Source organism: Vanacampus margaritifer, chromosome 1 (genome assembly GCF_051991255.1).
Source record: "Vanacampus margaritifer isolate UIUO_Vmar chromosome 1, RoL_Vmar_1.0, whole genome shotgun sequence".
Classification (NCBI taxonomy): domain Eukaryota; kingdom Metazoa; phylum Chordata; class Actinopteri; order Syngnathiformes; family Syngnathidae; genus Vanacampus; species Vanacampus margaritifer.
In genome coordinates this window covers 14643897-14657980 of record NC_135432.1, presented here as the reverse complement: position 1 = coordinate 14657980, position 14084 = coordinate 14643897, and the positions used below count along the sequence as shown (strand labels likewise).

Sequence of the window (14084 nt, the reverse complement as noted above, 5' to 3'; positions counted from 1 at the left end):
ATTTGATAACTTCATTATCTTCCATGTACAATTAATACCTTTAAAAACTAATTTATCCACTTGCTGTCGACCGAAGATGACATCACCTGTGCTGAGGAAGTAGGTAACGACCAATCATGCTTCACCTGTTTTCTGGGTTTGGTCAGCAAATTGAGCCATGATTGGTCGTTGCCTACTTCCTCAGCACAGGTTATGTCATCTTCAGTAGACAGTAAGTGGATTTTTTTAAGGTATTAATTGTACATGAAAAATCGAATTCATTCTGGACAAAATATTAACTTGGCTCAATGAGTCAAGTAACTTCTCTTAAAGGTACAGGTTCCTGGTGAAGGGCTCTCCCTTGTGGGTTTCAAATCCATCCTCTCTTTTTTTATTTTTATTTATTTATTTATTTTGCACTCACACAAACATGGTCTCCCAGGCAGGGAAGCGAAACCACGCCAACCTGCATCATAGGCAAGTGACGGTTCCACTCAAATCCGTCCTCTCTAGGCCAACGAGCTAGCCCCTGATGATGTCATATTTCTGTCCTCCGATTGGTTGACCAGAGCAAGATAAGTTGGACTAGTTTTGAACAGCTGCAGAAGATGTACGTACGCAGTTTCACAGCATTATATTGCATTTTAGCAGCTTAATAGAATTGTGAAGTGATAGTCGCACTCTGTAGAAGTGACTTAAATCAGATAGATCCCCGCTGAAGGTCCAGTTAGTAAACACACCACCAACCACTGAATTAAACGCATTCTAATCATGCGACCCATGTTTTCTGACTGACGTCTTACCGAGCTGTCGAGGACGCCGTTGCCGTCTCTGTCGTAGAGCTTGAAAGCAACTGAGGATAAAGCAACACAACTAAATAATACATATAAAAACAGTGGTCGTTTTTGGGGGCAAAAGAAGGACTTACACTCCAGCTTGTCTCGAGGCTGACCGTCCTCCAAAAGTGAGAAGTAACACGAAACATCCTTTAGAAAGACCTCTGTAAAGATAGATCAATAGAACAATTTTTGGACCATACGTGTGAAGTGTCCATCGTGCAATTCACACGAGTTCTCGTGGGTTCTTGATCAATGATCAATGCTGAGCAGCTAATCACACTTTGGGTATGTCAGCCTGCTTGCGACGTTGACGGCTCAGCGAAGGGGCGTAGCTGGTCGTTTGGGGCCCAAGGTCAACGGGAACATTGTAAAAATTTGAAAGTTGTCTAAACTGAAAAGAGACAAAATGAACCACTACACCATTGCTGACAATTAACTGAAGTATCATTATTTATTTTATTTTATGTATTAGCATTTATTTATTAGTTTTACTTTATTTCATTGTCAAATTTTATTTATTTATTTTATGTATTTATTATTGATTAGTTTGTATTTAATTATTAATTATTATTATTTATAGATGTCATTATTTTTTATTGTTAGTTTTTCCTAATATGTATATCACCAACATGCTCATAATATTATTTTGACATGCTGTGGGTTACTCTGCCATTCTTCTGTCAACATCCTGAAATAATGTCATGTTAGTCTGACCATCGTACAAGACAGGTCCTAGCTGTGTGTGTGTGTGCGTATGTGTGGTCTTGTTTTCGTTACATAGTGGGGCCAACATTTCGGGATTTCACAGAGTTGTGGGGCCATTTTGCTGGGCCCCACAAGTTTAGACCTCTTTTTGAGGGTCAAGACTTGGTTTTAAAGTTTAGGGTAAGGAATGGGGGTAGGCAATCATTTTTGAGGGGTTAGGGGAAGGGGCTAGGAAATGCATCATGTCAATGAGATGGCCCCACAAAGATAGTAAAACAAACCAGTGTGTGTGTGTGTGTTCTTACTGCCGCTGTCTTCCCGGGCAGTTTCGGAGTTCTGGAAAGAGCGGAAGAGTCGCTGGCACAGATCTGCAGGGAAGTCGTCCACTTCCAAATAAGTCTTCAGGAAGAGACGAAAGCCTTCTTCATTGATGCACTGAAACCGAGAAAAATGAGTGAAATGCGTATGGGGCATTTAAGCAGCTTCATTGAAATGGAAAATGATATTGCGTACTGCACATGCTGGCTTTTTCAAATACAATAAGACACAGATAATTTTACAGACTTTTAGATTACGCTTATTTGCTGATTTTTTTTGTTTTGTTTGTTTTTTAACCCAATCCTCTGCTTATTTGCGAGCTTTATTTCATAGCAAATAATGGCCGTCACTTATTTTGCTGATTTTTGCTATTGTGCATGTCATTGAAAATTTGCAGTTCAACACTTCCGCACCACCGTTTCGTAACAGTGGGCCAAATTTACACAAAAAAGCGCCCCATACTATTCTTGAGCCATGAAATGATCAGCATAACTGAATGAAGTTCCACTTTCAAACGATGGTCAGCTGCTGGACTGTCTGACTGAAACACTAACACACACATGCAAGGGTGTGAGATGTCTAAAAGTCAAAAGGCGAGCAGAGCTGCATTGTGCATGGTTGGATGGACAAATAGGTGTTAGCTAATGGATGACCATCGGCAGATAATTTGATTGCTTGGTTAAGTTTTTGACGGTGGTTGGGTTGTTTGCGGTCCCTAAACTCCACCCCTGGATGTCGCGTAACAACATTTGCACTCGTCATGGGTCCGGAAGTATGCGGAACATGGACTGTCAACAGGCTTGGAGAGTAACGGAATACATGTACCGCCGTTTCGTAATCAGATTGCAAAAAATATGTAACTGTATTCCCTTACAGTTACAGGAAAAAACATGTAATCAGATTACAGGCACATTTATTAAAAATGGAGATTACTTCGAGGGATTACAATTTCTACAATGAGAGCGTGTAAAAGAGGGCGAGAGAAAGAGAGAGAGAGAGAAGGACAGAGCGAGAGAGAGCTTGTGCGCACGCCCGCGCGAGTGGGACCGATGCTACATGTCGGGAAGGTGGGGACGAACGAACTGACTAGTCGCGTCCTCCACACGCGGGCAGTTTAAAAAAGTTTCACGGACGGGAGGAGGAAATGGCGACCGGCATTCACTGGAATTTACTCGGAGCGAAAGTTTGAGTTAAGAGTCCAGCGGCATGCTACGCGCTGTAGCTTCTTGCTAGCTAGCCCGCTAGCCTACAACCATAATGTGAGTTACACCTTACAAACAAATTCTATCTATCTATCTCTCTATCTAACTGTGAGGTGTGGTTGCTTTCAGTGACAGTTTGAAAACAGCATATGGCCTTCAATCAATCAACCAATCAATCAATCAATCAATAGCCTACATGCTTTTTAATTACACAAGGATTTTTGCTATTTGTAGGCTGCCCGGGTCCCTATCACCCGCAAATAGCAGGGGCACATTGTATAGAATATATATGGTGGTGATATTTATTTTTATATTGTCTTCATGAGCATACTCAATATTGGAGTAATCCAAAAGTAATCCAGTTACATTACTTAAATATTATGGTACTTGGATTACATTACTAACTCAATTTTTTTAGCAGCTAACTTGTAATTGTAATGGATTACATTTTAAAAGTAACCCTCCCAACCCTGTGCACGAGACAGGGCTGTCGTCTCAAACCAGCTCATTTTAGCAAAACAAGAAATAGGTTGTGTAAAGAGCGTGAATGCACCAATCCAGGGTGCAGCACATTGTTGCCATTCCCACTTATATTGCAGGCACTAAAGCCCCTTGCTGCAATGAAGCAGAAGCCAGTAGAGGTTTGTTGCTCTCTCAGGCCTGGTACGAGTGATTTTCATGATTGGATGCTGGAGGGCTTCAACTGAACTCCCTGGATAATGCTGAACCACAAACCCATTTCTTGTTGACGCCGATGCCCTGCAGAGTTGCCCCACTAATAAATAATTCACTCCCTGCAATCCCACTAAGACATTTAACTGGAATCCTTGCGTTATCCCAGTTCTTTTATCCATCCATCTATTTCCGATAACCCCGAATATTTGCGGCAGCCGTGTCAACCACTAATCCAACATGCTGCCAGAGATGAATTTTGTGAGGAAAATGAATTTGAAACAAGTTAGTGGCCTTCCGCAAAGACTACATTAGCTTGCTGCATTAATGTATACAAAGTTCTGAAAGCATCCGGCGAGCCTTCGCTGCGTGGGCCTGGGCGAGGACGTCATTTACATTAGCAATGTCGGTGTAATGGCGAGGCCTCTCACAAGAGCCGACACCATCGGAAGCTTGGAATCTCATTAGCCGCTTTCAGGTTGTTTATACTTCCCACGTTAGAATGAATCAGACGCTCCTTTTCTGTCCGCTCACAGTCGTCACGTGTCAGAACTTGAGCAGGTTTGAAATGAGGACGCCACACCTCGCCCCGTCCCGTCCCGTCCCGGCCCGGCCCATCCCATCCAGTGCCTCACCTCTCCGTGCCTGTGCTGGGACAGGCGGCCATCGGCATCGAATTCCCGCAGCACGTCCTTCACCTTCAGGCTGCAATCTGGAAGAGGTCACACAAGGGCGGGCAAAGGCAAGGGCAGATATGTGAGGCCTATCAAGAAATGGACATTTGACATTTCTTTTTTATGGCTCAACTAAGAATGTCAAGTGAGTACATTCATTAATTAATGTTAAATAGGAACATAGAAAGATAATTAAATACAATTTCAAAAAGTAAATTAAAGTTACACAAATGTTAGCCACTCAAAATAATTCCAATAATATTTTCTATTTTCATTTTTATTTTCTAATTTCAGTTACATTATTCATTCAATTACAACAATTATTGCCTATTACCTTTTATCATGTTTTCTTTTTCTTTTTTTATCTGATATTAAGGGTTATACAAAATAAACTTGATTTTTATACAGCATCTTTAAGTACTTTTTTGGTATTGATATTATTTGGATATTTGTGATGTTTTTTTCCAAGACCGATTAGTAGTAGTCAAGAAGGCCGATAACCGATATTTGGAGCCAATATTCACTTTTACTAAAAGGGAAAAAAATATTAGTGTCAAACTTAAAAAAAAAATCTCTCTCTCGCTCTATATATATATATATATATATATATATATATATATATATATATATATATATATATATATCTTAAAGCATGTTTTGATTGAACAACTTTCCAGATTTTCAAAATATATATTTTTTCATCTTAGACAATAGACTAATTAAGTATTGTAGCCTCCTAAATCATTTTTACTCCTAGCCTCCTAAACCCTTTTTACTGTAAACACATTTCAAAATAACTGAAGTATTAAATTGTGACGTATCTTTGTTTCAATTTCAAACAAAAACAAAAGATGCAGAGAATTCTCAGGCTCCGCTGCATCTCTTATAAAGTTAAATGAAAATTTAAATAAATAGTTTCCTGAGGATAACACAGTTAAAAATTGCTCTATTATCAGCCATCAGAATTTTTTTTTTAAACAAAAAGGCGATACTGATATGCTTCAAAATGCCAAATTCATCCTTACTGCAGCACAACTACTTCTTCATCCAGAAAACTAGTTGATATGAACACTAGACAAAATTCAATAAAAATAAAAAAAACACCAAAAATAAACCATTTTAATGCTCAGACTGAAACACAGGTGAGTGTGAGTGGGTGGAAGTGCAACATGAGGTGTGTGCGCGCGTGTGAGGGGCGAAGGGGATAACGAGTCGCTAAATGTACTCACATTCAATGTACTGCTGGAGCTGGATGAAGTCGACAGGGTTGAGCTCCTTCACCTCTTTGCTGGCGGGGGCGGACATGCTGTGAGAGCTCAGGTGCGAGACGCAGCGAGGCGAAACTGTGAAGACAAGAGACATAAGGTAGGCGGAATGTGGCCTGCTTTTGAAAGCAAAGTTTAAAAAAAAAATGCTTTTTGCACCTCACACCGTGGACATCTATGACATGGATGTGCAACTTCACATCTTAACACACTTCCTAACCAGATGTATGACAAAAGTGCTTTTTTCAATATGGACGCGGGAGGGAGAAAACCAAAATAACCACACTGTTTTGTTTTGTTTTTCGGTGCAAAGTTCTCTCGCATAAAAAAAAGAATCAAAGACAGCACAAAAATCAACATTATGTGCAAGTACCCATTTTGTACATTTTATTCACAAAAATCAACTCACTCAAAATATTAATATTATTGAGGTACTATGTTTGTATTGCTTATCATTCCAAATCCGCAAGAAATGATTAGGCCTCCCCACGTGGTGGTTTAGGGCATTATAAGACAAAGTGTATGTGCTAACTACTACTAAGACTAATGTCGGCCATCTAGTGGTAAATGGTGACAGTACAACTTAAAACGACAGTCGAGCATTGCAAGTTCGCAGTTCGGCATCCGTGGATTTGCATTTTTGCAAATTTTTACTTTTTTTTTTTTTTTTATGTTAATATTTTTTACAATTTTGAATTTTTTCCATTTTTTTTCCAGAATAATTTCCCCGATATCCCCTGCTTTTTACGGAAAAAAAATATTGAGTTTGTTAAAAACAAAAATACAAATACCAACTTTTTTCAAAATGTTATTTATTTATTGAAAATTAATCAAGGAGCCACTCAGAATGTGCTTGTGGGCCGCCAGTTGACCATCTCTTTTTTTTTCTCTGTTTTTCTTTTTTTTTGGAGAGCTCAGTATTATACATTCGGCAGCCTTCCTTCCTTGCGTAGGCGAGTTTGTGCTCTTTAATACACCTGAAACCTGTTATAAATCCAAGACCCTTCACCTTAACCGGATACTTCAGCGTCCCGCCAGAGTTGCGACGTTGCCAGGAGACCAGAGGAAGGATCAAAGGAAAGAAAGATGCAGCAAATTGAAATCCAACACTAATCGGACATCACCCTCCACCCACATTTTCCATCCATCCTTTCTCTACATCTATTTCCTCATTAAGGTTGTGGGTTAATTGGAGTCAGTCCAAAAAGAATAAAGACTTAAATCTGTGTAATAAACATTTTAAGATCACGTTCCTGTAGGATAACAGACAAAGACTTAAAATTCATTGACCACCTGAAAAGTAATGGTGGCCCTTTTAGGAAACGTTTTGGTGAAACACCAGCACAACTTTGGTCCGTTAACTTCTGGTCAAATCCCTCATCATCGGTTGACCGATAGAATGGTTGCGAAAGCACAAAGCACATTTAAACAAACATTCATCCACACTCATAGTCACAGCTATGGACAATTTAGTCTTCAATGATCCTAACATGCACATGCCTGTTTATGGAATGTGAGAGGATTTTGTTCCATTGTACAACCTTTATTTTTCATTGTCATCATTAATAATAAATGGAAATCCCCTCCAAGCTATCTTCTCCAAAGTATGTCAATCTAAAAATGAAACTTTGACTCTCGGGAGTTGATGAGCCCATAATAATTTGGCATTTGCTCACTGGCCTATAAAAGCGACACTATATTGCGTAAGATGTATTTTAAGCTGAATCTCGGGACTCTCACTAACCATATCTGCCCCCCACTAACCACAATCAGCATTTGACGAGCTGCACAAATACACCACCTCGCCTCAGCGAACAAAGTCAAGGGTTGAAATGTCAAACAAGGTCCGACGTGGGCAAGGAATTTCATGTGACTCACGAAAGAGGCACAATGGAAGGAGATTCCTTGTTGGCGGGAGCACAAACGAGACAAATGTCATTATTCATTGAGGAGGCGGAAAAAAAGGAGAGGAGGAAGTCCCCAGCCTACACTGATGACGACTCAAGTTTAAAATGCTGCTGTCTGACAAAAAATAGACACATTTGAAAAAAAAAAAACATGCTCGCTCTCCCTGCAGGAGTCACTGAAAAGGTTTGCACGGTCCCAGGCTTAATTCCCTCCAAAGGTCAGCAGCGTTGCCTGGCAGGTTTGCGGCTGACCGAGCGGGCCTGGAAAGCCTGATGGCCGAGCGCCACATGAAGGAATCATGACAGGATCGATGCCTTGGAAGCCATTCATCTAAAAATAGGACTCAGCGGAGCGGTTGAAATAAATTCAAAACAGGCTGCTGACGTCTCAAGTTGACTTTCCACAGGAACAGCATGATTTCATTTCAGCCTCTCTGCAATCACTTCCTAGTTAGGATCCCGCGGGAGAAAACAGAGAGCCGGCAAAAGCATCCCAGAACAAAAGACTTCAAAACAATGGCGCCGTCTGATCTGGATTACTGAAGCAGGTATAAATATTTCATTCAGGGTTTGCAGGAATGTTGTTGAGCCTTAATACATGCCACATGACCACGCTGACCTGCTGCTTACATGAGGGTTTTAAAGGGCCACATTTTTGACTTTTCACTAAACTAAGACGCACAATCATGAAGAAGAATGTTGACGACAATGTCTAAAGTAAGGGATATGTTGAAAAAAAACGAGGTTAAAACGATATTTTAAAATTCAAACTCACGCCATATGAGTGAAAAAAAACCTCAATATAAAACATGTCATATGCATGCCAGGCCACTAGTTGGCGATATGGATTTGTGAAGAAACACCAATGCGCATGAACACGCTGCTCCTACGGCTAACCATATTTTGAACAGCTTTCATCGGCATACATGGGAATTTGTAGGTCATGTGACTTTGTCGTGTAAAAATGAAATGAATACAACTTCTGTTTTTGCCCCCTAAATGTTGAAGCCTATGTTTAAAAATAGGCTAATAATAAATCAGATTTGCATAGGCTAGCACTTTCCTGGACACTCAAAGATGCTTCACATTATTCACGTATTCACACATTCAGGTGGCGGTAAAAATATATAGCCACAACTGCCCTGGGGAAGACGGACCTTAACCCATTCACTGCCATTGACGGCTATAGACGTCAAAAATTAATTTGAACTATTAGTTTCCCCTTTTTTTTCTCTCCCACTTTTGTTAACAAGAGTATGAAAACCTAGGAAAAAAATGTATTGTACATTTAGAACAGATATAAAATTTGTGATTAATCTTGAGCTAACTAGTGAAGTCATGTGATTAATTACTTTTAAAAATTGTAATCGCCTAATGCCTCTAATAAAAAAAAAAGAAAATATTATTAAAAAAAATTAGGGGCGTCAGACAATTACATTTTTTAAATTGTATTCGATTAATCACAAATTTTATATTAATATATTTTTTAATTTGTTATAAATGCACAATAAAAAAAATCCTAGGTTTTCATACTCTTGTTAACAAAAGTGGGGGGAAAAAAGTGAAACTAATATAGTTCAAATGAATTTTTGACGTCTATAGCCGTCAATGGCAGAGAATGAGTTAACTCACGACTGTAATTGCGTTCCATTTTACAACCTTTATTTTACATTGTCATCATTAATAATAAATGGAAATCCCCTCCAAGCTATCTTCTCCAAAGTATGTCAATCTAAAAAAGAAACTTTGACTCTCAGGAGTTGATGAGGCCATAATAATTTGCCATTTGCTCACTGGCCTATAAAAGCAACCATATATTGCGTTAGATGTATTTTAAGCTGAAACTTGGGACTCGGGACTCTCACTAACCATATCTGCCTCCTACTAACCCCAATCAGCATTTGACGAGCTGCACAAATACAACACCTCTCCTCAGCTACAGACAACGACTAAAATAGCGTGATTTTTTTTTACGTCTGGCAGTGAATGAGTTAAATCATTCACTGCCATTGACGGCTATAGACGTCAAAAATTCATTTGAACTATTTCTATTAGTTTCACATTTTTTCCCCCACTTTTGTTAACAGGAGTATGAAAACCTATGATTTTTTGATTTAATCATTTTTCATTTAATTGGCCCAGTATGTAAAAAGGCACAAGGAATTTGTCTCCAGTAATATGCGCTACACTAGTACTGCAATAACGAGCAACGATGACAAGCATTTTTCATTTTCTGATGTAAAAGTGGCATTTTGTGGCTTTCCAAAGGACATCGTGTCTCTATCTACAATAATATAAATGACAAGAGGAAAAAGGAAAAGCAACATTCACTCCCCCATGTTCACCAACCACTCACTACTTTACATTCAAAAGCCTGGAGAGCATCAGCCTGCTTTGTCTATTGTACGCAAATTTGCAACTGAAATCATTTGAAACTCTAAAAGCAGAGGAATAATGGAGGGTTATTTATTTTATTTTATTTTTTTAGTAATCATGGATACTGACTGATGTCAGAAGTGTGTGCCACCCACACTCCAACCAGCAGAGGCGCTGTTGATTCACCCTCAAGCGCTTTGCTGCGTGCCATGACTGAGCTACAGCCACGCAGACCTCCACTATGCCCCGATGATCACTTCATATCAAATTCACTAATATGACATCAAAACAACAATGAACAATAAATCAAATCAATTATTTGGCTTAACGATGCATGACGGTTGCCCATTCCGAATCCTCATATTACATCTGCGAGTGTTCTCTCAGCCCTCGTCTGTTTGCATGTGCCGACATTTGGCCTAAAATCAAAACCCGCCATACTGTCGTTTGATGATTCCAGATAAAACATATTGGATTGGCACCAAGAGTTTCATACTAAAAAGGAGCTACAGACAACGACTAAAATAGAAAATGTTGGCCTACTTGCTGGGAGCCCAGTGGATTTCAACATGACCACTGTTTGTATAAGTAGTTACGTGTACACTGAAATGAACCTTGACAACATTATGACCTGATTAAGGTAACATTTTGGTGTGTAACTGGTACACAATCATCCATCTTTTTGTTAATTCCTGCTTGAATACGTCAAAATGAATGCCAGGGGTACTTTTGGCACAGCGACATGTGTTACATTTAGTCTCACTTTTAGTCCAGTTCCAATTGTTCGTTTTTATCATAATTAGTCAAGCTCATCACGTTTTTATTTAGTCAACTTTTAGTCGACTATAAATCCAGCATTTAGTTTTTATTTTAGTCCAAGAAAACATCATTTAGTCAACAAAAACTGTCAACGTTTTAGTCTACTTTTAGTCCGAACAATCATTTTACCCCTTTATATATTTTTTTGTCACCAGATAATGTTGAACATTTCGGCTGTAAAAACATTGCGGCTCTAAAACTATTTCACAAAATGTGGACAATTGAGTTTCTTCTTCTACCATGTCAAGGACTATCAGTACGTACTCCACTCATGTGCCACATTTAACTCATTCACTGCCATTGACGGCTATAGACGTCCAAAATTCATTTGAACTATATTACTTTCACATTTTTTTCCCACTTTTTTTTTTCAGTACGAAAACCTAGAATGTTTTTTTGTTGTGCATTTATAACAGATATCAAATTTGTGATTAATTGATTAATTCAAATAAAAAAATGTAATCGTCTGACGCTGCTAATGCTAATTTTTTTTTTATAATCTTTTCTTTTTTTTTTTATTATTAGGGGCATTAGGCGATTACAATTTTTTATTGTAATTAATCACATGACTTCGCTAGTTAACTCAAGATTAATCGCAAATTTTATATCTGTTCTAAATGTACAATACAATTTTTTTTCTAGGTTTTCATACTCTTGTTAACAAAAGTGGAAAAAAATGTGAAACTAATAAGTTCAAATTCATTTTTGACGTTTATAGCCGTCAATGGCAGTGAATGAGTTCAATAGAATCAGAAGAGTTGGTTCGACTGGCGACAAATCAAGTCGGCTGTGCTCACACCCACAACGGTGTAAATTACATGTGCCGGCTTGCACTTGTCTGCAAAAATAGCAGTTAGACAACCCGCCGTGCTCGATTTGCACTGGGCACAAAAATAGAGCAGTTATGAATTAAACACTGATAAATGAGTGACATCACAGCCATGGTAGAGCGAGGCAATGCCTGACTGTTAATCCCCTCCATCGAGACTGCATTTAGAGGCAAGGGTGAGCATCCTAAAGACGACAGGGTTTTTTTCTTTTTTCTGTTTTGTTTATACAGAGCAGTAGGGCTGGTGACGAAAAAGTCAAATAAATCAGCGTCATGAAGATGAATGCCCTTTCCCTTTATTCCCATGGAGAAAGATGATTGTTTTGAGTTACCAGCGTAGTCACAAAAATGTTTCTTATGTCAAGGCACCATTACTGACATACTTGAACGGCCTTAAAACCCTACTTGATAAACGGGGCAGCTCATTTTGCTACATCATCTTAGACTCCATGAATCGGTACAGATTGTATGTCTACATATTGTACACATTATTATTACTGTATTTCAGATTTTCCTTACTCCAAGCGCACGTTTGAATAAGTTTATTATGTTTTCAGTTTAATTTTAGGTTCTTTAGTTTATAGCTGTGTGCCTCCTAAAGTTCTCAAATGGAAGGAATTTGTTGTTATTGCAAAATGATATATATATAAATATTTGCATATTTGTGTAAAGAATACTTTACTTTGTAAATGTTCATGCTTGCATGATTTTTTTTTTATGATTATGTGTGTGTTTTTATACACTTGAATGACAGTTATGAATGTTAAAATATTGTCCGCTTAGTGATCAATTTCCATATTTACTTTGGAATTTTCCATCCATTTTCTGTCGTGCTTGTCCTCATTAGGGTCTCGGGTGGGACCTTTGGGCAAGACTTTGGACTGGTTCATCACAATCAATCACAGGACACAGAATTGTCTTCAATGAACCAAACGCATGCTTGTAGAAATGTGGAAGAAAGCTGGATTACCCGGAGAAAATCAGATGTGACAGATGTGCTGTTTTTTTTTCTTCGAGCAAACTCAAGGTTGACCAACTGCACTGGGTGATGTTTGACCTTAGAGGTCCCACTAAAAAAAAAATGCAGAGTAGAAAATCCGGCTACATTGAAAGGTCAAATTCTGGGCATCTCAACTGTGATACAATTTGGAATCCAACCAAAATATGGGGAGGGCATTTGGAGGCTGACCAGCATTCAGGATTCATTTGTATTTGACACACGAGTACTACTGTATGTCCCACTAATTATTTTCCATTTAAACACATCCTTGTTATCAGCAGCCATAATGCCTTAATACACACCAGTCAGCAGCGGCCAAAAAAGAAGCTCTTTACAAAAATCTTTTCAAAGTGCACATCGTCGGGGATGACCTTTTTTTTTTTTTTTTCCCACACGGCTGTTTGCGCAGGCTGTTGTAAAAGCCCACGCCTCGTGACGAGACAATCTGCTGTTGCGCAAGCCTCAAATGCCGCTTTTTTTCTTTCAGAGTCGGGAGACTTCTTTGAATAGAAGAAAGCTTGATATTTTCCACCATCCGCCGCCTCACTGGAGCGTGTGCGGATAGCGGGCGGAGGCGGCGAGACGGAGGCCACATTTGGTTGCTAAGGAGCGTGTTTCCCTCCATTAGCGGCTGAGAGCGCTTCTGACTAACATGGAGGAGGTGGTGAGAGGGAGGGGAGGGGGGGGGGACACATCGCGCGGAAAGCAGCCGACAGAGAGGAAAAAAGGGGGGAGCCCGCTTGCGAGAGGTCTTCCCCGTGTAGCTCCACCTCCTCCTCCTCCTCCTCCTCCTCCTCCGCCCACGCCAACCTTATGTGGCCTTTCAACCGGAGGCTTCATTCTGCATTCAACGTGCAGATGTGACCGTGTGAGTCATTGCAGGAGCACAGGGAACACTCCCTCGCTATTTTCTACATAAAAGCTACACTTCTATTCATGCCATTTACCAAACAAAACTCAACCTATCATGCAGACCCAATTTTGTGTTAAAACGAGTTAAAAGCAATTCTGGTGCTGCTGCCCAGCTAGTGTGCGGTTCATTTGGCCAAGATAACAAATGTTAAACACGTGGACCGAGAAGTAAATCTGCTGTGTTAAAATGACAGCAACAAGAACGCAATAAACAACAACAGACAATAAATAAACATCAGTAAAGATCAGAACATGCTGAAGGAGCATTTTAAAAGACTTGTGACACCTCAGCTGGGAAGAATAGCACAACGACAACTAAACTGGACAGGGTTTTTGTTTGGGAAATATGCACACCACACATTAAGCCATAAATGTGGTCTAATCAAATTCCAACGATAAAAACAGTGGTCTTTGGATTTTGAATCTTGGTTCTGGCCTCCTGCGTTTGCATGTTGTCCATATGTTTGTGTAGGTTTTGTCCAGGACACCCCCCCCCCCTCCCCACTCCAGCTGTCTCCCACATTCCCAAAACACACACTGATAATCGGATCATTCAAGACTATAAATTGGCTAAAGGTACGACTTGA

At 39.5% G+C, this 14084-nt stretch overlaps 1 protein-coding gene across 1 annotated transcript in view; it reads right to left on the bottom strand.

The window, feature by feature from the left end:
- dgkaa (diacylglycerol kinase, alpha a) overlaps positions 1-14084 on the bottom strand; it is a 36648-nt gene that overhangs the window by 12366 nt on the left and 10198 nt on the right. Inside the window, exons 3-7 of the mRNA XM_077578209.1 lie at positions 5619-5732; positions 4351-4427; positions 1829-1958; positions 908-979; positions 783-832 (exon numbers count right to left, since the gene is read on the bottom strand). Of these exons, the coding sequence (XP_077434335.1) occupies positions 783-832; positions 908-979; positions 1829-1958; positions 4351-4427; positions 5619-5694 (405 nt within the window). The 5' untranslated portion in view covers positions 5695-5732. The remainder of the gene's footprint in view (positions 1-782; positions 833-907; positions 980-1828; positions 1959-4350; positions 4428-5618; positions 5733-14084) is intronic.